This window comes from Cervus elaphus, chromosome 22 (genome assembly GCF_910594005.1).
Source record: "Cervus elaphus chromosome 22, mCerEla1.1, whole genome shotgun sequence".
Taxonomy (NCBI): Eukaryota; Metazoa; Chordata; class Mammalia; order Artiodactyla; family Cervidae; genus Cervus; species Cervus elaphus.
This window is the reverse complement of record NC_057836.1, coordinates 43,492,688-43,515,369: the sequence shown is the minus strand read 5'-3', so window position 1 is coordinate 43,515,369 and position 22,682 is coordinate 43,492,688. Positions and strand designations below refer to the sequence as shown.

At 52.4% G+C, this 22,682-nt stretch overlaps 1 protein-coding gene across 1 annotated transcript; it reads left to right on the top strand.

The window, feature by feature from the left end:
• The first annotated feature begins 4,388 nt into the window (after positions 1-4,388).
• Positions 4,389-22,476, top strand: NCF4 (neutrophil cytosolic factor 4). The gene is made up of 10 exons (XM_043882238.1): positions 4,389-4,566; positions 10,723-10,807; positions 11,203-11,356; positions 13,536-13,606; positions 16,545-16,672; positions 17,686-17,743; positions 18,418-18,516; positions 20,481-20,611; positions 20,878-20,943; positions 22,111-22,476. Exons 1-10 carry the CDS (start codon positions 4,535-4,537, stop codon positions 22,304-22,306), a joined length of 1,020 nt encoding a protein of 339 aa, XP_043738173.1. The 5' UTR covers positions 4,389-4,534; the 3' UTR covers positions 22,307-22,476.
• Positions 22,477-22,682: the final 206 nt, after the last annotated feature.

Here is a 22,682-nt window from a genome sequence, read left to right as displayed (position 1 = left end):
TGCTCAAGTTCATGTGCTATGGATATATTCATGTTTATGCTCAGTTTGTGCCCACTCAGATTCCAGCATTTCAATATAGCCTCTCTGCAGCCACTGTCGAGAAGAGGATGGAGGTTCCTTAAATGGCTAAAAATGGAGTTACCATATGATCCAGCAACACCACTCCTGGGCATATATCCGGAAAAGACGAAAACTCTAACTTGAAAAGATACAATCACCCAAGTGTTCATAGTAACAGTATTTACAGTAGCTAGACATGAAAGCAACCTAAATGTCCACTGACAAATGAATGGATAAAGATGTGAGATCATACACCCACACACCCCCAATGGAATATCGCGTGCATGCTCAGTTGCTGAGTTGTGTCTGACTCTCTGCAACCCCATGGACTGTAGTCTCCCAGGCTCCTCGGTCCACGAGATTCTCCAAACAAGAATGCTGGAGTGGGTTGCCATTTCCTTCTCCAGAGGATCTTCCTGACCCAGAGATCAAAGATGATCTTTGATCAGAGATCATCAGAGATGATCAGAGATCAAAGATGTCTTCTACATCTCCTTCATTGGCAGGCGGATTCTTTACCACTGAGCCGCCTGGGGGAACACAATGGAATATTATTGCTCAGTGATAAAAAATAATGAAAAAAAAATGCCATTTTCAGCAAGATGGATGGACCTAGAGATTGTTATACTAAGTGAAGTAAGTTAGACAGAGAAAGACAAATACCACGTGGTATGGCTTATGTGTGGAATCTAAAATAATGATATAATGACCTTATTTACAAAACAGAAACAGACTCACAGATACAGCAAACAAATTTATGGTTACCAAAGGGGGAAAGGGGTGTAAATTAGGAGACTGAGGTTAACAGATACACATGCATGTGTGCCAAATCCCTTCAGTCATGTCTGACTCTTTGAGACCCTGTGGACTGCATGCTGCCAGGCTCCTCTGCCTGGGGATTCTCCAGGAGAGAATACTAGAGTGGGTTTCCTTGCCCTCCTCCAGGGGATCTTCCCGACTCAGGGATCAAGAGTCTTATGTCTCCTGTATTGGCAGGTGGGTTCTTTACCACTAGTACCACCTGGGAAGCCCAACAGATACACACTACTGTATATAAATCAGATCAAGAACAAGGACCTACTGTATAACGCAGGAAACTGTATTCAAAACCTTGCAATAATCTATAGTGGAAAAAGCCTGAAAAAGAATACATATATATGGATATTTATATATATATATAATATATCTGGATCACTTTCTATACCAGAAACTAGCACAATATTGCAAATAAATTATGCTTCAATAATAAATAAATATATCTTCTCAAACTTACAATGTCACTTCTGTACACATTGCATGTTCTTAATATATACAATATAAATACCCTCACACTTGTCTACACAGACTCATATATGTTTATAAACATGTTTATATAATATATGTTTTCAACTAAGCGCATGTGATGATACACTCGTATGCCAGTGCTAGGTCATACTTTGTTGCTAAAATCATTGTCACTTCTGTTTTTCCTGACCAGCTGCAAGCCAGTGTCCTCCTGGTCCCCAGCCCCAGCTAGGTGCTTATACCTCTTGGAACTCACAGACATCTGCCACCCGCGACCCCGTCCTGTTACTGCTCATTTGGTTTCATCCTCCAGATGGGGAACCCTGAGTCACTATGACTGGAACAGAGTCATCATTTATATTATTTCTAGTTCTTTGGGTGTGAATTCTTTGGTATGCTGAGTCTATAAGCTATTTTTCATAGTGGAGAGGTTCTTTCCACAATTTGCAATTTTGGTCTATGAGTCTATAGGGAAGTTTTGTTATTGCCTTGCAAGCTCATGGCATCCAAAGTATTTTGATGTTAATTCTTCATCTTGGAATGTCTATACTGCATGGGTAGCTTAGATCTGGGTCTGACACCAGCGCATATTTTATGCTTGAGGCTCTGATCTTGTATATGTATCTCTCATTCTGCCCATGTCCTGGGAGAGTATCTCAGCTCCTGCAGTGAGCCCAGGCTGATAGCAGAGATGTTCTATTGCTTTAATCAGTTCTGACACCCAGCTTCACACTGGGAGTACAGATTTGATTTCCTGCCAGCAGAGCAGGACTTAGAGCCTGAACCTAGTCCCAGACTGGTGGCTAGTCCCTGATGCCTCAGACAGTAAAGAATCTGCCTGCAATGCAGGAGAAATGGGTTTGATGCCTGAGTCGGGAAAAACTCCTGGAGAAGGTAATGGCAACCCACTCCAGTAATTTTGCTTGGAGAATTTCATGGACAGAGGAGCCTGGCAGGCTATAGTCCATGGGGTCACAAAGAGTTGGACAGGACTGGGTGACTAACACTTTCACACTTTCAGTCCCCGATTACGCATTAAGATCTTACCCCTATGAGCCTATTTCTACCCTTGGTTTTCCCACTGGGTGTGGGGTGCCTCTCACTGGTATAGGTTCCCTTCTTTTAGAATCTGAAGATTATTACCCTTTCTTGCTTTTGAGCTGGACTCTGTATGTTTAAAATACTTAAAGATATATTATCTTGCAGCTTTTATATGCCTGGAGTAGGATGGGAAATTTTGACTTGGGTTCACCCTGCCATGTTTATTTCTGTATTCCAAATGCCCTGTTTGATAAATAGCTGATTGGGTATATCCCTCCATTTTTCTCATTTCTTCTCTTCTGTCCTCCAACATTGTTCCTGCTTCCCAAGGAGTCCATAAAGAATCTTGATTTCTGAAGAGCCCTTGGCCCTGGCCAGGCTGCAGGAGGAGAGGCAGATCCTCATTGGGTCAGGGTTGTAGTGCCGGGCCCAGGGCAAACTCTATTTAGGGCAGAAGGTCCCTTGGGATGGCTGGGTAGAGTGGGGACAAGGTTCACAGGAAGGGCTTGAGGCTGCCAGCTGCCCTTCATTTGTAAGCCAGACAGCTCTTGGGATCCTAAGAATGACTCATCCCCAGTCTCTGTGTCTGGGAAACAACAGAAGAACTACAGTTGGGAGATCTTGGTTCCAGGCTCCACTGGGCTGGCTCTGTCCCCACAGAGCCTCGTCCCAGCCCTGGGAGTCTTAATTCAGCTTGGGTTTGGGACAGAGCGGGCCAGAAGGGCCCGTTCTGTGACGCCAGAAGGCATGTCTTCTCCATCATCCATATCCTCTTCCTGCTGGTTTCTACTTTGCATCTGTGATGCATGAGTGAATGTGAATGTGTGTGTGTGTGTGTGTGTGACAAGTAGGTGTGGCTCTCTTGGGAGCGCTCCCTTCAGAATTCTATAGCCATACATGTTAGAAGGGCCACAAAATCATATTCATTCCCTGTATGTTGGGTGAGCACTTGCAACATGCTAGGCACTGCACTACCTGGGAAGACAGTTGTCAGACATAAAAATACAAATATGGAGCTACAATAGTTCTCAATGCTCTGAAGCAAAAGTACAGGGATCTGGGAGAGAATAGCAGAGAGAGGGTGATGTATTTAGAGTTCAGGTTCCTGGAAGGTCTCCCTGAAGAGGTGACTTCCCAGATGAGCCCTAAAGCAGACAGGGAAAATCATTCCAGCAGAAACAGCCTGCATGAAGGCTAAGAGCGGAAGACATCTTGGACCATTCTAGAAATGGACTAGAGGCCAGTGTGGGAAGGAAACAGCCCAGGAGAGGGGGCTGGGGAAGCCAGTAGGGTGTTCAGAACTTTGGAGGCAGACAGGACTAGAAGTTTGGGCTTTCTCCTAAGTGCAAGGTGAAGCAGTTAAAGTTTAGGCAGGGAAGAGTATGCTCATATTTGTAATGTGATGCTCACTCTGGTTGGCAGCCCTGTAGGGAGATATGGCTGTGCCAGGCCCAAGTAGGCTTGGGGATCTCGGCATGAGAGAAGTGCAGCCCAGAACTCCAGGAAAGGGGGAATCGGGAAGGGTGAACCAACCCTCACATTCCAACATGACACAAGTGCCTGTGAGCACTAACTTTGTTGGGAGTACCAGGAGGGCTTCCTGGAGGAGGTGGCATCGGAGCGGGGACTTTGGGAAGGAAGATGAGGTGGAGGCCTGCACCCCCAGCCTGGGGAATAGGTTGGGTAAAGTCTCGACAGTGAGGGGGTGCAGGTTGGTGTGATGAGTCAGTGGATGTGAAGTGACTCCCCAAGGATGTAAGCCCCCCTGGTGGCTGAGTCAGCACTGAGGCCCAGTCTCTGGTGAACAGGTTTCTGATGCCCAGCCAAGATCTGGCACCGAGAACTGACATCGAGAAAGTCCCCAATGCCCCCCCAAATCAGTGTACCCCACACACCCAGCGTCAGAGAGTGTGTACTTCCCCAGTTGTGGTACAGCTGCAAGGTGGGGAAGAGGAAGTGTGGGCCACAGGCCAGCCCCAGAGGGCCTGGAGGAGGAGCCTCTTCTAGAGCTGAGAGAAGCTTGGCTGGGGCCTCTGGGGACTCCTGGGACCACAGCCGAGACACAGGGGAGCTCGAGGGAAGTGAGAGGTGATCTGGGCCTGGGCCCAGCCGTGAGACCCTCCGCCACCCCTCCCCCGGACTAACAGCCATGGCCAGGGCGCAGCAGCTTCGGGCTGAAAGGTGAGTGCAGGGGCGCTGCCCACCCGGGGCCTCCTCGCTGTTCCCGGCAGGCCTTGCAGGGCAGAGGCCCACCTTCCTGCAGCCGCTTACCAATGTCAAAAGTTGAGAGGTTGGAGTTGAGTCAGACCCCAAATACTCAGAAATACAGACTCTGAGAACTTTTTTAAGGAAACTCCTAGTCGTGGCTCACTTCCTTCAGGCACGGATGAAGATACTGAGGCTCAGAGAGGGGGAGTGACTTTCCCAGCGTCACGCAGGGGTGGGTGGTGGAGTCTGGATGGGAACTCAGGTGTCTGGGGCCCAGGCTGGGCCTCGGTACTCCACACTGTTCAGTAATGGCTTTTCATCTTCTGTTCAGATGGAGGCACAGAATCTGGCTCTTTTCCAGGGCTTGGCTCAAATGTCAACTCCTCCGAGAAATCTTCCTTAACAGCCCCCTCTGAACACTTGCCCTGTTTCCTTCTTCTGTGTAGTCCCTACTTCTCTGGCATAATAGTCTATACACACCCATCTGTTTTCTTTATCACTGGCTCTGCAGTTAGAAGGAAGTTCCATAGGGTATTTATCTCTTTCGATCATTGCTATATCCCAGGTCCATCTAGTCAAAGCTATGGTTTTTCCAGTAGTCATGTACAGATGTAAGAGTTGGACCATAAAAAGTGCTGAGTGCCAAAGAATTGATGCTTTTTCATTGTGGTGCTGAGAAGACTCTTGGGAGTCCCTTGGACAGCAAGGAGATCAAACCAGTCAATCCTAGAGGAAATCAACCTTGAATGTTCACTGGAAGGACTGATGCTGAAGCTGAATCCACTACTTTGGGCATCTGATGCGAAGAGCCAACTGATTGGAAAAGCTCCTGATGCTGGGAAAGATTAAGGGCAGAAGAAGAAAGGAGTGGCAGAGGATGAGATGGTTTGATAGCATCACCAACTCAATGGACATGAACTTGAGCAAACTCTGGGAGATAGTGGAGGACAGGGAAGCCTGGTGTGCTGCAGTACATGGGTTCGCAAAGAGTCGATATGACTTAGCAACTGAACAGCAAATATCCCAGGATTTGAACAAGGCCAGTACTAAGTGCTTAGTAAATGCTGCTGAGTGAGTGAGTGAATGAATGAATAACAGACTGATGGATGGATCTTTGAGCTGGAAAGTGTCTTTAGATTATTCTGGTCCAATCTTGTCATTGTATGGATGAGAAAACTGAGCTCCAAGGAGAATAAAATATTCACTCAGGGTCACATGGAGTGGCAAGGCTGGGGCTCCCAGCATAGCCTTGCCAGGGCCTCGCCTCATTACTCAGGAGACATTCTCTGAGTTTCCTCAGTAGGCCGGCCTGTGCTCCGAGCTGTGGGGGGATCTGAGGACATAGGGCTTGGCTCCTGCCTTTCTGGATCAGAGCTGCAGATGACATCAGAAAGAGTGTGTTAAAAGCATGGAAGTGGCTCAGAGGGTCACCGGGGATGGGTCAGGCTGGTCTGGCCGAAGTGGGCAGCAGAGGGCCCCTAGTGGACTTGGCGGCTAGAAGTGGGAGCTGGGATGGAATTCCTGAATGTCAAATATCAGAAGGAAGGTACGTGCATGCACAAACATACACACGTGTGTGTGTGTGTTGCAGGAGGGGTATCAAATGCAAATGCTTGGAGGGTGATTCAGGAATGCCCTTCCAGGGATTTTCCTGGAAGTTCAGTGCTTAAGACTCTGCACTTCCACTGTAGGGGGTATGGGTTTGATCTCTGCTCAGAGAGCTAAGATCCCACATGCTGCACAGTGCAGCCAAAAAAAGAAGAAGAATGGTCTTCAAGAGCCACAGAGGGGGGTGCTGGGGACTGGGGTGAGGTTCAGGAAGGCAGGAGCCAAGCCCCATGTCCTCAGGTCCCCCCACAGATTCCAGCTCCTCCAGCCCCCAAGTCCTCAGTGGAGACTGGGCCTGGCATGTGAACCTGCACCCAGGAAATCGCTGCTGTTTGAGGCTGGTGGCACCTCCTGTTTCTCAGGGCACGTGGGTCAGAGAGATGATGCCCAGAGCGGAACCCTGCCTCCCAGTCCTGGTCTCCTGGGAGCTGTGCTTGCCCGTCTAGGGAGGAAAGGTCCCTTCCCCCCTCTTTCATGGGGCTGTAGAGCCGGGTCTGGGGTCTCTGTCTCCCCGCACCTGGAAGCCTCTTTGAAAGTGAGGTCTGGATGCCTGAGACCGAAGTGGAGGATGTAGTGGGAGGGCAGCAGATTTCAGGTAGCAGGACTTTCTAAGTCCTGAGACACCTGAAAGTGGAAAGGACTGCTGTGAGGGCCTTGAGTGCACTTCCCACAAGCATGTTTTGAGCACCTACTGTGTGTAGGAGGCAGGAATCCTGAATTAGCTGCTGCTCTAGGGTCTTTCCACCCGTCACCCAGCCCCTCCTGTCCAGGCCTCCCAAATAGATTTTTCATGAGCAGTATCAATCTATGGGCCCTAAGTGGGCTTCCATTCAGAGGCGTTCTGGGTGAGGTCTTCAGGGGGCAACTCTTCTAGGGGGACTTGCTGCCCATTTTTTTGCACCCTTGCCTTTGCCCGGCACAACACCTTCTTGGTTCAGCTCCCTGGCCCTGCCCTTCAGGCAGCCAGGCTGTTCCCACGCGGCCCACAGTGGTGGCTTTGTCGCTAAGTCGTGTCCGACTCTTTGCAACCCCAGGGACTGTAGTCCGTCAGGCTCCTCTGTCCGTGGGATGTCAGGCAAGAATACTGGAGTAGGTTGCCATTTCCTCCTCCAGGGGATCTTCCCAACCCAGGGATCTAACCCACGTCTCCCTTGCCTCCTTCAAGTCTCCTACACTGCAGGTGAATTCTTTACGGCTGAGCCACACTGTCAGCCCACAGTGGACTTGCTGTGAAACAGACACAGGGAGTGGGCTTGCATCTCCCTGAGCACCTACTATGTGCCATTGCTGTTCCGGGCACTGGGGATACAGCAGTGAGCAGGGTCCCTGCTTTTGTGGGGCTTCTCCAGCTGTGCTTGTTACAGATGTGACCTCCAAACCCTCCTGGGATGTAAATACTTCCATGGGCCCCGTCTCAGAGTGGTGGAGGGGTCAGAGCTCAGAGAGGAGTCTTCCCAAGTCTGCTGACCTTACAGTGTCAGAGCAGGAGTTCAGGTCTTCATCTTTCACCTGTGCCCTCCCCTCTGTGACACACAGGTCTCCCAACATAACCCCTTCCTCGCCCTACCACCCCCAGGCGGGGCACAAGTGCCCTTCGTGAGCAGGCGCTGCTGGTCTCCCTGGCCTCGTCCCTTGTAACTTGCCCCTTCTTGCACAGTTGAGGTCTCTGCACTCACTCTTTCTCTTGCCTGTTGTCCTGGGTCGACTCCTCTTTACCTGGTGCCTCTTCTTCTGGGAAGCCCTCCCTGATCACCCTCAGTCTGAGCACACCTTGTCCTCCTTGCAGGTACAGCATCCTTGCTTCTCTCTCTGAAAAACGTCACCCCCATCTTAGAAGTGTCAGCTTGCCGAGCTTTCTTGCCTGCTGCACTACTGATTCTTCAAGGGAGGATAGTAATGGCTGGGCTCCTGCTGCAGCTTGAAACATTGTGGGCTTTTCCTTCACAGCTTCTATGATCACTGAAATTTAGTAATTATTTGTCCAGCTCCTCCAATCAACCATGAAACCCAGGAAGGCAGAGGCCACATCCTAGAATTCTTAGGACAGTGTCTGAGCTACAGTAGCTGCTGACAATATTATTACTGTTGTTATTATTTCAGATGGGAGACTGATGCTGTGAGGGGCTGGCATTTACCTGAGTTTAACACACCAGGGCCAGTGTAGCAGTGACTGGGAACAAAATTCTGGAGCCAAATCCCAGTTTGTTTGTTTTTTTTTCACTTTTTTGGGACAAGTTCCTTAACCTCTGTGCCTCAGCCTGGAAAAAGGTTACACTGTCTTAGGAGGGCGCCGGTGCTCCGTGCACTTAGGGCATCATCAGCTATAGTTACCATTACCTGTTTCCCTGCAAAGGGCAGGTTGCTGCCTCTCTGGTTCCTTCCTGCCCCACCGGCCTCCTACTGCAGGTGAAATAGTCAGGAAATTCACCGTCTCCGGGGAGAAAGGGGAGGCGGAAGCTTCTCACAAGGGTGTTACTACAGGACCCTGTGTGGAAAGTGAGTGGGGGAGGCTGCTAGCCTGGGAGCCGTGGGGATTTCCTGTGCATGCCCACTGCCAGCCTGAGTGACCTCTTGTGCCAGCCTCCAGAGTCCGGAGTTAGATCCCAGCAGTCCAGGTCACGTGGGGCCCAGCAGGGGCTGGGACTGGTCCCTGCTGGCTCTGAGGTTCAGGCAGCCCTGCCCCCCCACTCCCACCCTGTTTCCCAACTGCCGCAACAGGAACACGGTTGCTGATGGCTTCTAATTTCCTCATCTGTCCACAAGCAGCTGGACTGGGTGACCCTTAGCTGCTCCTCCTCCCTCGCCTTGGTGTTCCGTTTTCTCTTCCTCCATCCATCCCTCTCAGTCTCCTCCTCTGCTCACTGATTGCTCTTCCCTGGGGATTTTAACCACTAGTCACAGGGCAGAAGGTTCTTACCACTCCCACTCCAGCTGGGACCCCCTTCAACTCCACTCCCTGCCAGACACCAGCTTTTGCAGGACCATGACCTGGGTGCCCCAGGGGCCTCTCAGATTAGCACGTCCCAAAATGAGTCCATCAACCCTCCTCCCCTTCCACCCATCCTGGTCACAATACGGGTAATATGTGGGAGTCACTCTTGACGCTGCCCTTTCTTTCACCTCTATATTCTAACAGTCCCCAAACCCTGCTGGTCATAACCCTGGAATGACTCACAAATTAGCAGTGTATCTGTTGGACATGCAGAAGGCTGCAGAGAACAGAGGAACTGATAAGTGGCTGAAACAAACAGAGGTTTATGCTTTCACATAATGAGAAGTTCAGAGGTAGGCCACAGCTGGTTCTGCTGTTCAGTGACTTCAGGACCAGAATCCCAGAGATTTCTGGGACTTGTTTCTCAAAAACGTGATTGTTCTCACGTTTTTGCCTCATGAATGCAAAGTGGCTGCTGCAAGTCCAGATGTCACATCTGCTTTCCAGGCAGGCAGTTGGGGAAAGAGGAGGAGACCCGACTAGCTTTGTCCATCTCTCTGGATGTTGAAGCAAACCCTCTCCCAGAGGCTCCTACAGCAGATTTCCTCTTAGTCTCAGTGGCCAGAACAGGTCACATGGCTGCTCCTAGCTGCATGTGGCTGCAAGTGGGTCTGGGAAACAGCAATGGGATTATTATGTTTGGCTCAGGCCAACTGTGATCTATCACCTTGGGGCTAGGCTTTGTCACCGTGGAAAGAACTGGAGCTTGATTAGCTAGGAAGAAACTGGGGGCACGAAAATGGAACAGTGTCTGCCGAGGTATCCCTCGTGTCTGTCCTCTCTTCTTGTCCCTGCTGTCTGGCTCAGGCCCCCCTCATCTCTCAGCTGGACCACTTCAGGGCCTCGCAGTGGTGCTCTGTGCCCCAGTCTCTGCCCTCCTTTTTCTCTCCACGCAGCTGCCCGAGTTGGCCTCCTATAGCCAGAGCCCTGTAGTGTTTTCACTCTCTTCTGAAGCCATCCATGGCTCTCTGTTGCTTGTTAAATTCCTCAGCTCTGCGCTGGAGACCTTCCTCAACCTGGCCTCATCTGCTTGTTCAGACTCTGATCCCACCAGACTCCAACCATAGTAGGCTTGTCCTTAAAGCCTTAGCCCGTGCATTCCCTCTGCCAGGAAGGAGGGCAGGCGTTCCCCTGCCCTGGTCCTACCGTGTGGACGCCTATGCCTCCTTCTAGACCTGGCTCAAATGTCAGCTCCTCTGTAAGGATTTTCCCAACCTGAGTATAATGAGCCGTCCTCTCTGGGAAGTATGTGACCCAGTGCCTAGAACAGGATCTGATAGGCAGCGGTGCTTGATGCTCTGTTCCTGAATGAATAACGCAGCCCCAAAGCGATTTGCTAGATTCCAGTATGGTTGTTGACATGTGGCTCCGACTCCAGACGCCTGGTCTGTGTCACAGCCTGGCATGTGAGGGGTGTTGAACGGAGAACGCCAGGTACATGGGTTCCCTTGGCACAGGGCCTTGCACGTACCAGCCCCTCAACACTTCAGGATGATGACCAGCATTTCTTCTCCTCCCACCTCCCTTAGCGACTTCGAGCAGCTTCCTGATGACATTGCCATCTCAGCCAACATCGCTGACATTGAGGAGAAGAGAGGCTTCACCAGCCACTTTGTAAGAGAGACCCCTGCACCCTCACCCTCTGACCTCTGAGCCTCCAATGCTCTCCTCTCCTAAGTTCTATCCTGGTGGTTCTCACCAGAGCCATTCTACCCTCCAGGGGACACTTTGCAGTAAATATCTGGAGACAGTTTTAATGACCACAACCCGGGGTGGGGCATCTACTGCGTGGCATCCAGGGATTCTGGTTCATGTCATGCAGTGCCCACGACAGGGAAATACCTTGCCCCCAAAGTGATACTGAGGTCGAGAAATTCTGATCTAACCCTAGGACCTCTGGACCTCCACCCTCCTCTCCCTCTGGCCTGTGAGGCTTCCCCCAAACCCCTGATCTGCAAAGCCCCAGTCCCTGGCTTGCTGGCTCAGTCTGTGGCCTATGTCTTCCTTAGGTTTTTGTCATTGAGGTGAAGACGAAAGGGGGGTCCAAGTACCTCATCTACCGCCGCTACCGCCAGTTCTACGCCTTACAGAGTAAGCTGGAGGAGCGCTTCGGGCCAGAGAGCAAGACCAGCCCCTTCACCTGTATCCTCCCCACGCTCCCAGGTAAGCCGCGGCTGGCTGCCCCAGGTCAGAGCCCGCCTGCTGGCCTCTCCTCCCAGCTCTGTGGGTGCTGTTCAGTGCTTCTGTTTTAGCTAAACCGTTCTATTTTAGTGAAAACTGTTTATTTAATCCATGGCCCCCTCCTGCCAGTCACAGGCTGCCGCCTCTAGCTCTCCGGCCTCGGAACCCTTGACCTCTGAACCCTTGACCACCTGTGCTCTGTGACCTTCACAGCCGCCCTGCTTTAGCCAGCCACCACCAGGTTTGAGCGCATCAGCTCCGGCTTCTCCTCCTGGAAGCAGGAATCCCTGTGTTCCCCATGGTAAACACAGACTCATCTTACAGCCCTGTGACTCCTCAGTACCCCATGGGTGCGCCTCCTTCCCTGCTCGGCTGGGACACTGTGGGGGGTGCACCCATTGCTGCTTTTGGACGGGCCTCTCACCCCCTGCCTCCTGGCCTTCCACCCCTACTCGGTCCTGACATGCACCTTGGAAAGGTGCAAACCTCTCGGCTTCTCAAGGCCAGCCTTCGCGAGCCCAGCAGGAGAGAACCCTGACGGAGTGGGGTGTAGGGGTCATGGGGTGGTCTTGGCTGTGCCTGCCACACCCCACAGGCTGTATCCAAGCACCCTTTCCCCAGACAGCAAAATCCTCTCTGATCTTCCCTTCTTCAAGCTCCAAACCCTGCCTCCAGCTGGGGTTCCTGTCTGCCTCAGCCAGTGCCCAAGTTTCCCAGCCAGCACCCAGCCCCAGGGAGGAAACGCACGCATTTCCTCACCCCACCCCTTCCCCATCTCTGGGTGGCAGGGAGGAGGCGTCCTCCCTGATCGCTTGTCTCTCGCGGCCCCTGTAGATTCACCTTCTCCTTCATCTACTTACTGTCTGCGAAGCTTCACCACGGGCGGGCTTGGTTCTCTTTCATCTTTAAGCAAAAATGTATCCTAAGTGAGCATTCTGACCAGAAGCCTCCGTGAGCCCCAAGGGCCCTCAAAGATCTTGCCTTCCTTCCACCATAAATCTTGACTTACTGTCTGACTTTCTCATCTTCCATCCTCTGCTCAACCCACCAGCTGGGTTTCAGCTCTTCCTGCTCTGTGAGTTCCTCTGGGGACAGTGGCCCATGACCTAATCCATGGGTACAACTCAGGCCTCATCTTCCTCATCCCACTTCTTCCTGTGGGATGCTCTCTCCAAACTTCTGTGGTGCCAGCCTCTCCCAGTTCCCTTCCTATCTCCCATGACTCCTCCATCTCCTTACAGAGTCGCCCCCTCTGGTGCTCCTGGGAAGGTGGGCACCCATCGTCCTCACTTTTGTCTTCTCACTCCCCTCCCTTCCTCCTCTCCGGCGCCCCGCACAGGCATTTGACCTGCATGCCTATGACTTTAGTTGCCCTTTACTTGCTACTAATCCCCCAGTTTCTCACTACCCCAGGCCTCAGATGTTACTCTCCTGCCACTCCCAGACACCAGTGTGCCTCATGGGCAGTGACCAGCAGGAGCCAGACCTATCTCACATTTGCCTTCTGGAGGGCTCTCTGAGTGGGTGATTCAGAGCCCCCTGAAATTCCCAAAGAGGACATTTGTCTTTGATCAGCATCATCAATTTCCCGTTCCACACAAACACCCTGTCTTGCTTTCAAGGAAGGATTCACCCATCCACTCCTCAAATATTTACTGGTTTGGCCCTTATTCTACACCATGGCTCTTAACCTGGGTGGCATATTGGAAGTACCTTGAGGTTAAAAGATTCTTGATGCCCGTGTTCCACCCCCAGAGATTCTGATTTAAATTCTTCTGGGGTGAGTCCTACGCAATGAGATTTTACACACTCCTTGAGCGACATGAATGCACAGCCAGACTTGAGGACCACTGTTCTAGGTGATGAGACTGTAGTTGTGAGCAAAGCAAAGATCCTGTTCTCTTTCTAAGAATCATGTGTGTGTGTGTGTGTGTGTGTGTGTGTGTAAGCAATAGATAAACAGTTAAAACAAGAAAAGAATCAGCTGATGATAGTACAACAGAGAATGCACATTGGATGGCGGCCCCCAGAGTGCCGTGGGCCGATGAGCGGGAGGAGCGCTGCGCTAGTGGGAAGGGTTCCTGCCTCCAGTGGGCAGCTCCAGGCCCAGAGACAATGCTCTTGGGCCAGATTCCCAGGACAGCTCTTTGTGTTTCCTCAGCCAAAGTCTATGTGGGTGTGAAACAGGAGATCGCCGAGATGCGAATACCTGCCCTCAACGCCTACATGAAGGTAAGGCGGGGCTAGGCCACGTGGCCCCTGGAGGGCACAGGGTGCTGAGCGCGGGAGAGGCCCAGGTGCCGTCCCTGAGAGTGGCTTTGGGAACTGGGGCTGGCTCTCCTGCTCTGGTGGCCCTCATCTTCCATCCTCAAAGGCCAGACCTGGGGAGAGAAACAGGACATGTTCTCAGGGTTCTGGGGGATGGGGCAGGAGCAGTTGAGGACTCAGGAAGCCACACCTTCAACTGACTAATGGCTGTGCTGAGCCTCCTGGTACAGAGGAGAGTAAGATCCAATGCCTTCCCCAAGGTCCCCACTGTCCCATGGGAATACAGACAGATGAGTCATGAAACCATGAAGAACAGGCTATATAACAGGGGCATGGCAGACCAGGGCCCCAGCTTTCTCACAGAGCACCTGCATATGAACAGGACACAGGCTGGATTTTAGTGGCATCCATGGGCCTTGGACGGATGCCCTTATGTATTCCCCAACCTGTAAACTGTCTGCATCCTCAGGAGATGGGAGCACAGAGGAAGGGGCATCTTACAGACTGACACAAGGCTGGTTAGGAAAACCTTACACCAGTTAAAGCTGTGCAAGAAACGGATAGTGTCCCTGGGGTAGTGAGCACCCCGTCACTAGAGGTATGCAAGACATGTCTTGATGGCAACCTTAGGAAACTGGAGAAGGCAGCCCTCTTCAGAGCCAAGAGGCATCCTCAGAGACAGTGAGATCACCACTTCCTCTCCTACTCTTATGGGAAAAGAGCACTGAGCTAGGAGTCTCTTTGGCCTTTGCTCTGTCATTCCCTGGGTGATTTAGGGTTAATTGCTCATCCTGTCTAGGCCTCGGTTTTCTTGCCCCCAGCTTTCTGGTTTCACGGGAGGGGGACTGATGTTGAGAAAAGGACAGAAAAGTGCTTTGTAAACTGTGAACCTACTTCCAGAATGTGAGACAGCATGACCCCTAATGGAGTGAGGAGGCAGGAGGAGTGCGGAGGGGGAAGGGGAAGGGAGCAGGAGGCTGGCTTGCCCTCCCCAGCGGCTGCAGGAATCCCAGGCTCTGGGTGGAGAACAGGTAGGGTAGGGAGGCACCTGGGCTCCAGCACTGGCAGCGTCTCCCCTCCAGGGGGCGCTGTGACAGCTGCTTCTTCAGTGGGGCTGGCTCCTGCATTCTCCTGCAGTCTCCTCCAGCAGGGCTGGAAGGAGCCAGAGGGAGGAGGGGTTTGGAGCTGGAGCTCTTCACTCTTCACCTGGTCTTGGCAACCAGCAGCCTGGAGGATTTCATCTCTACCTGTCTGTGTCTGAGTGGGTTCCTTGCAGCCAAGAGGTCAATCAGTGCTATGGTAACCCCACCCTGGGCTTGGAACATTCAGAGATGGGGAGCTCATTACCATTCTCCCTGACCCAGGCTGCTCATCCATTGTTGGACAGCTATTAGAAAAGCCCGGCTTCCTGTGACTTCTACTCACTGGTCTTACCTCTGTCCTCATTAAGAATAGGGTTCATGTGATAACGACAATTGCCTGGAACCAGGTGGAGCACAACGAGGAGGCTCTTGATATATCCATGCATTTGTTGGATAACTGGCTTGTTTAATTCTCTCAATAACCTGTGAGCTCAGTACTCTTATTCCTATTTTAAAGTGAGGAAATGGAGGCACATAGAGGTAGAGTCACTCCCTTGGTGTCACAGAGCATTTAGTAAGTAGGATGGGGGTGAACACATATCTCTGGGACTCCAGGATTTTGCTCTTATCCACTGTACTGTGTTGGAATAAAAGTAATAGCAACAATGATGACATTGAGCTTGGATGGGGCCCCTGCTAGATGCCTATTCTAAGTGTTTTGCACGAATTCACTTATTTAGTCCTTCCACAGTCCTACAAGGGAGGTATCCTCACCTGCATTGTATTAATGAACACACAGAGGCATCCTTGCCCAAGGTCACCTGGATGAGCGGCAGATTCTGTCCCAGGCACAGCCTGGCTCTGTCTGTGCCCTTGAGCTCATCTCTGGGCAGCCCTCTCCCATCCTTCCCATAGAACAACCATGCCTTTTCTAGGCTCTGAGTTTGCAGTTCCTCTGGGATGGAGTTCCCAGCCTCCCCCCATCCTGCTGTCCCCATGGGGTTTTCTGGGGGGGGGGGGGCGGGCTCTGGATGCCTCTGGAGCTGGAGCACCCAAAGCCAATCGCAGTGCTCCTGGGGACCTGTGCAGTGGGCAGCTTGGAGGGATGACCCTGCCAGGTTCTGGGTGCTCTGCACCTTCGCAGCTTGAGGGTCATTGCATCATGGTGGGTGTTGCAACCAGCATCAGATAATCAGTCTCAACCCTACCACTTCCTAGCTCTGCCCGCCCCCCTGACCTGGGCGCTTTCCCACTCTGATCCTATAATATGACATACAGAATCAGGAAGCACCATTTAGGTGGTAATACCACCAAGTGTTGTTAATGTGGTTTATCTGGCAGGTACTTCCCCCACCACTGTCTCATTCTGACCTAAGGGATGAGCTTTGGTGACAGATGGCTCTGGGTGACTAGCTCTGTGGCTCACTAGGCTGTGTGGCCCTGGGCAGTTCCTCTCACCCCTCTGACCCGCTCTCCCAGGTTATTGTGAGAGGGAGTGAGGTCACACGGTGTGGCAAACAGTGCAGCGGCTGGGTAGTCACCACATCAGGTCATCTGTTGTGTCTGGAGGCCTTTGGGTCTTTTCCAGACGAGTTCTTCTCAAGTTAGGTGGTCCCTCCTGACCTTGAACCTGGGGGTAGATCTTGTGACATGTTTCATTCACCCTGTTGAAATTTCAAAAATATATCTTGTTTCTTTATCACACAGAGAATGCATTAATGGCCGGGGAATAGTGTGTAGGGGGGTTGGGGATGGAGCGACGGGGCTGGGATGCCAAGACTGCTGACCCCCGACCTGTCCTGCCTCCTCCTCAAATGCAGAACCTCCTCAGCCTGCCCATCTGCGTGCTGATGGACGAGGACGTTCGCATTTTCTTCTACCAGTCGTCCTACGACGCAGAGCAGGTGCCTCAGGCGCTCCGGCGGCTCCGCCCGCGCACCCGGAGAGTGTAAGTGATGGACCCTGGGCTCCCAACGGCCCTGGGCCACCTGCTGCTGACTGGGTGGGCTGTCCTGGAGGCCCCTGCCGCGAAGGCAGTTTCTCCCGTGAAAGAAGGCAAGGGAAAGAAACTGGGTCTCTTGTCTGAGCCTTCCAGGGTGGTTTGAGTCGTTAGGTAAGCTTGGAAAATCAAGCGTAGGGCCTGGACGGACAGAAAGTGGGTGTGTTTTGATGTATGACACGAAGGACCAGAGGACAGGGGCTGTGATGGGAAGATCTTGTTGCCATGGCAACCACTGGCGATGGCCCAAGGGCTTAGGGTGCTTGGGGCGGGCAGAGTGGGGAAGGGAGGAGGAATGGTTCTGTCTGCAAACATTCTTCCATCATCGCCTGGGACACCTTGTCCCTGGTTAGTTTTAGTTCCATGGAGCCGGCTGTGGCTACTGGTGTATCACAGTGGCCACCAGGGGGCGCTGCTGCCCACTCCCTTATTCTAAGCGGCCCACAGCTCCCTCCGGCCCCTTCTAAGCAGGGGGGGTGGGGGGGACTAAAAATTCAAGCCGATGAAATAGAGCTGCTGCTGCTAAGAATCCCAGGACAAGGCTCCTGAGCCCCGCCTGCCCATCCAGATCCTCCCTCTGTTCCAGCCAGCATCTCCAAGTGTCCTCTCCATTTCCCGCAGGCACCCAGGCAGGTGTGGCCTGAATTCCAGCTGTGCCTCACAGCAGCCCTGGGTCCTGGAGTGGAGCTCAGCACTTTCTGAAGCCCATTTCCTCAGCCAGAAGATTAGGGGATGAGTGAGGGGAGTAACGGGAAAGAGTTGGCAAGCTACGGCCCTCAGCAAATGTTTATCTGAGCCTCTGCTTTCCGGTCCACAGAGGGGGGTGCAGCCCCTCCTCCAGGGCGATGAGAGCTGGGGGTAGTGTGCTGGCACAGAGGAGCAGTTGTAGCTGCATCTTTAACTCCTCACAGAAGCAGGCACAGGAGCAGGAGGGATGACAAGCCCCTCTTCTCTCTCCACAGAAAGAGCGAGCCCCCGCAAGCTGCTGGCATTGACCGCATGGCGGCTCCACGAGCGGAGGTACCCTTCCGCCTCACCACTGGGCAGCAGCCTGGCTCCACCTCCAGCCCCTAAGCTCGCTCTGCTGGTGCCCGCTGTGTGCCTAGGGTGGGGGTTGGGTACCGGGCGGGGGGAGGGGAGGGCCCACAGCCCCAGCCTCAGACACCTGAGAACTCCCAGCCATTGGGGCAGGGCCTGTGGTGAGCGCACCGAGGCGGAGGGTACTCCAGCCAGCCAGCATTCATTCAGCAAGCTCAGTCCCGCCCTGGGTACCAAAGCTTCAGAGGTGACTTAGACCAGGCCCTGTCCTCAAGGGGTTCACAGCTCCCCAGGGACACACTCTTAAAAATGGGCATTTCAAAACCAATGTGGTCAATGCCCTGGGGATTATGGGGGCACAGGAGTCCCCAGCGAGGCCTGGGGGATGGGGAAGTTACCCAGTCCGGGGAGTTTGAACCCTTCCCTCTCTTGCTCATGCCCTCAGGCTTGGAAAGAGCACCTGCTCTGGAGTCAGAGAGACCTGGGTTCTACTCCTGGCTTCTCCCTAACAAATAGAGTGGGGCATCAGAAAGTCACTCATCTTCCCTGAGCCTCAGGCTCCTCATCTGTTAAATGGGACACTGGAGTATGTAAGCACTGCAGTAGGAACTTGGTGAATATTTCTTCCCTCCTTCCTTACCATATTCTTCTCCCAGGCCCTGTTTGACTTCACTGGGAATAGCAAACATGAGCTGAATTTCAAAGTTGGAGATGTGATCTTCCTTCTCAGTCGGATCAATAAAGACTGGCTGGAGGTAAGTTTGGAGGTGAGCATGGAGATTTTGTTGGAGGTGAGCTTGGAGGTGAGCATGGAGGTGAGACTGAAGGTGAGGAGGAAGTGAGGTTGCAGGTAAGTTGGAGGTGAAGTTGCTTTGATTCTGTGAGGGATCAGAGAAAGAGGAGGGATCTGAGAAGGCCCCAGGGAAAAGATGCTGTCCAAAGGTGGTCCTGGAGATCTGGGCAGGTAGATTGGGGAAGCCTGAGGAAATATTGTGTATGTGACTGGAGCAGAAGATTCTGGCACCTACACTTGCCTCTGACCCCATCAGTGGTCACATTAGACAGTCAGTTAACCCTCTGAGTTTCATTTCTTGTTCTGTAACAGGATCTCTCGGCCTGTTCAATCTGACATTTGGGAGCAGGCAGTTCTCTGTTGGGAGATGCCCTGTGCACCGTGGGGTGTTTAGCGGTGACCTTGGCATCCATCTGCTAGATGCCAGGAGCACCCCTCTAGCTGCAACAATCAAGTGTGTCCCCAGACCTCTGGCCCCAGAAGGTAGAATCACACCCAGTGGAGACGTGCTGTTTGTAATCGGGTAAAGTTACTCACCGCGCAGAGTGAGTGAAAGTGAGGAGGGAGACTCACTTGAACTCCAGCGTCTGACGTCACATCCTAGCTGTTTTTAACTAGCTGTGTGACTTTGGGAAACTTACTCAACCCTGTGGTTTCCTATCCCGTAAATGGAGATAACCCTGGCCGTTTCTTCATAGGTTTCTGGGAAGGGTTGAAGGAGACGCAGCTGTTCGGGGCCTGCCCCATGTAGGGCCTGGGTGTTGGCATCTTGGCCATGCTGGATCCCCGCCAGCGGCAAGCATGGTCCTCACAGAGGCTCAGAGCACGCCTGGAGATGGAGGGGGTATCTCCGAGTGGGAAGTCCTGGCCTCCGTGCAGCCTTTCGGATTAAGTCCTCTTGTTAAGAAAGAGTCCCTTTTCTCGGGGCTCCTGAAGCGGTGTGTGAAGGAGCTTATGGGACAGGTCCTGAGGCAGGGCCAGCCGCCAGGGGTCCGGGGACCATTGAGGGAAGGGGAGGGCCCCTGGCGCCCAGGGGCTGGAGAGGAGTGTGAACCAACTGTTCAGCTCACAACTTGGTTTGATTTTTACCTCAGTCCCACAGCTCTGTCTCAGGTACTCATGAGCTCTGACAGCGGAAGGATATTGCTGGGTCATTCTCCAGAAACAGGAAATGTTTGTCGACTTCTTGTTTTCTAGAAGGTTCTGGGTCAGTATGCTAGCTGACTTCTGGCTTCAGATGGATGGGAGGGTTAGGGAAGGAGCATGAGTACTACCTCAGCCTCAGTTTATATGTCTGTAAAAGGGGCTGGAACAGTCTGTCTTCCATAGGGTTATGAAGATTAAGAGAACAGGTGACAGCACCTGATGCCACACACCCAGGCCCTAGTGATGGCTAGGTCTTGGCTGGAGTTTAGGAGAGAGGCCCAGCTGGAGGGAGATTTCTGGTTGTTTGGTCTAGAGCAGGCGGTGTCCATGGATGAATGAATGAATGAATGGGCCCCGCCTCTAACCCTCTCCCCCCGCTATCCTGTTTTCCTCCGGACACCTACCACCATATGACTGCCCGTAAAGTTCTCCTGTTTATCTGGGCCTTGTCTGGAGCACAGTGGAAGCTCCAGGGGGGAGGGCATGGATTTCCATCCCTTCTGAGTGCTCAGAGCCTACCCCTTAGCTGGCACTCAAGAAGTAGTTGAATGACTGAGTGACTGAATAAATGAATGAGATGAAAGCAGGTCTTGACTTGGTCAAAAACGGATGTCTTGGGGTGAACAGCTTGGTGACTTGCCCACTTTTTCTCTTCCCTCTGCATAAAGGGACCCAGACCTTGTCTGCCTTTCCCCATCATTATAAACGGGCAGGACCCCGAGACATGGCCCTGCTGCCTCTCCCAGCACCCACAGGGCAGTGTCTTCTTTCTTCCCTCAGGGCACTGTCCGGGGAACCACAGGCATCTTCCCAGTGTCCTTTGTGAAGATCCTCAAGGACTTCCCAGAGGAGGAAGACCCCACCAACTGGCTACGCTGCTATTACTACGAGGACACCATCAGCACCATCAAGTTGGTGGCCCACTGGGAGGGAGGGATCTGTCCAGCCTCCCTGCCCCTCCCCAACCCTACCCCACCTCTGGGCTCCAAGACCCAAACCAGATCACATGTCCCCCGACCAAACACACACACTTGAAAGCCCGCAGTGGCTCCCACCATCCTCCGGATAAGCCATACCCCATCACAAGACTTCAGGGTCCAGTGTGACCCGGCCAGCCTCCTTCCCTTGCCCCCTTCCTGGCCGGCTGCCTCCTAACTCCTGCCCACTCTCTCCTTAGGGACATTGCGGTGGAGGAGGACCTCAGCAGCACCCCACTCTTCAAGGACTTGCTGGAGCTCATGAGGTGAGGGGCTAGGGTGGGAGGGTCGAGGGGCGTCAGACACCCTGCCGGAGAGAATAGCGAGAGGAACACAGCACGTTCAAGGGCTGGGCCTTTTGTATCTGTTTCACCTTCTTGTTTCATCCACAGCCCAGCCCTGCAGGGTGGGTATCAGCTCACCACATTAGAGATGAGTGGGGGGCTGCAGAGAGGTAAAGGGGCTTGTGGTTTATGGGCCTGGATTTGCTGAAGTTTTTCTAACTCAAAACCTTGGACTTGGACCCTCCTCCATCAGGGAACCACCACCTCCCGAGACCCAGTTATGAACAGTTACTTTACAGAATGGAAATGACATTGTTATATTCCTGACTGTAAAAGTAATATCTATTCATTATTTTTTAAAAAAGAATGTCAGAAGTCATGGGAAAGTATAAAGAAGTGAAATCACCTCATATTTTACTCCTCTCATTATCTGATGTGCATTCAGATTTCTTCAGCTCACACCCCACCCACACCCCACTCCCCATAATTTTATTATTTAGTTGGTTACAGAGCATTGTTCTGTGGCTGCACCATAACTAATGCAGCCATCTCCTTTTATTGGCATTTAAGTTATCTTCCACTTTTTTATTATACTACTGTGATCCGCCTATTTGATGTCTTGTCTGATTATTTCCTTAGGATGATTTTCTAGAAGTGAGGTTTGGGGATCAAGGTGTTCACAAGTCAGAGCTTCTGACCCATTTTGTCAGATTTACCTGTGGAAAGTTTGAATAGCTGTTCACCTGTCTACCTGCACCCAGACCAGACACTTCCAATCCTTCATGAGTTCTTTGTGGCCACACGCAGGGCTGGCTCAGGGGCTTTATCCTCCTCTACCTCCTCTATTCTGTGCTCAATAAAACCCACCTCTCTTCCCCATGACAGTTCTTAAGTCTTCAGCACATCATAAGACATTTCAAGCTGTTCCACGAATTTATTGTGAAAGTCCCATTTTCCCCCGGAGGTCTCAGTTTCCCCATCTGTACAATGGGAGATTGGACCACTCGAATGATGGAACCGGTGTCCTGCTCTGACCTCTTCCAATTCTTAGATCCTAGCCATAAATCTCCCCCCATCCCCTCTCCCTCCTCCCACACCTAGGCCTGGAGGCTGCTGGACCTTTCCCGAACCCTGATCTCTCCCACCCAGGCGGGAGTTCCAGAGGGAGGACATTGCCCTCAACTACCAGGATGCTGAGGGGGACCTGGTTCGGCTGCTGTCGGATGAGGACGTGAGGCTTATGGTGAAGCGGGCCCGAGGCCTCCCCTCCCAGAAGCGTCTCTTCCCCTGGAAGCTGCACGTCACCCAGGAGGACAACTACAAGGTCTACAACACGGTCCCCTGAGCTGGTGGTGTCCCTGGGGCAGTGAGGGGACTCCTGGCAAAGAGCCTTCCGAGGGGATTAGGACCCAGAAAGGCTGGGCATGTGGGACAGACTTCCTGGTTCTGAGTGGGACAGACCTGCTGACCTTGGCGTGTACATTTGGTCTCTGAATTAAATAAACCATTTCATCTTAAAGGGGCAGGCTGAGGAAGAGAATGTCTTCGGAGGAAAGAGAGGAGAGGAAGTAAAAACCCATTCATGTGTATCACTGAGGGATCATTTATATACAGAAGAGGGCCCTGGCTTTGAGCTTCTAATCCAGCCACCTGTTCCCTCACCTTGTCCTCTTGTGTGCGGAAACCCAGTGACACTCCTGTCCCTTCTGGTCACTCCCTTT

What these genes read in the sequence shown, in the direction of transcription:
- NCF4 (XM_043882238.1), top strand. Translation starts at nt 4,535, where the DNA reads ATGGCCAGGGCGCAGCAGCTTCGGGCTGAAAG. An exon ending in GAGGCTTCACCAGCCACTTT is followed by an intron (nt 10,808 to 11,202) that starts GTAAGAGAGACC and finishes TGTCTTCCTTAG; the next exon opens with GTTTTTGTCATTGAGGTGAA. An exon ending in CCCTCAACGCCTACATGAAG is followed by an intron (nt 13,607 to 16,544) that starts GTAAGGCGGGGC and finishes CCTCAAATGCAG; the next exon opens with AACCTCCTCAGCCTGCCCAT.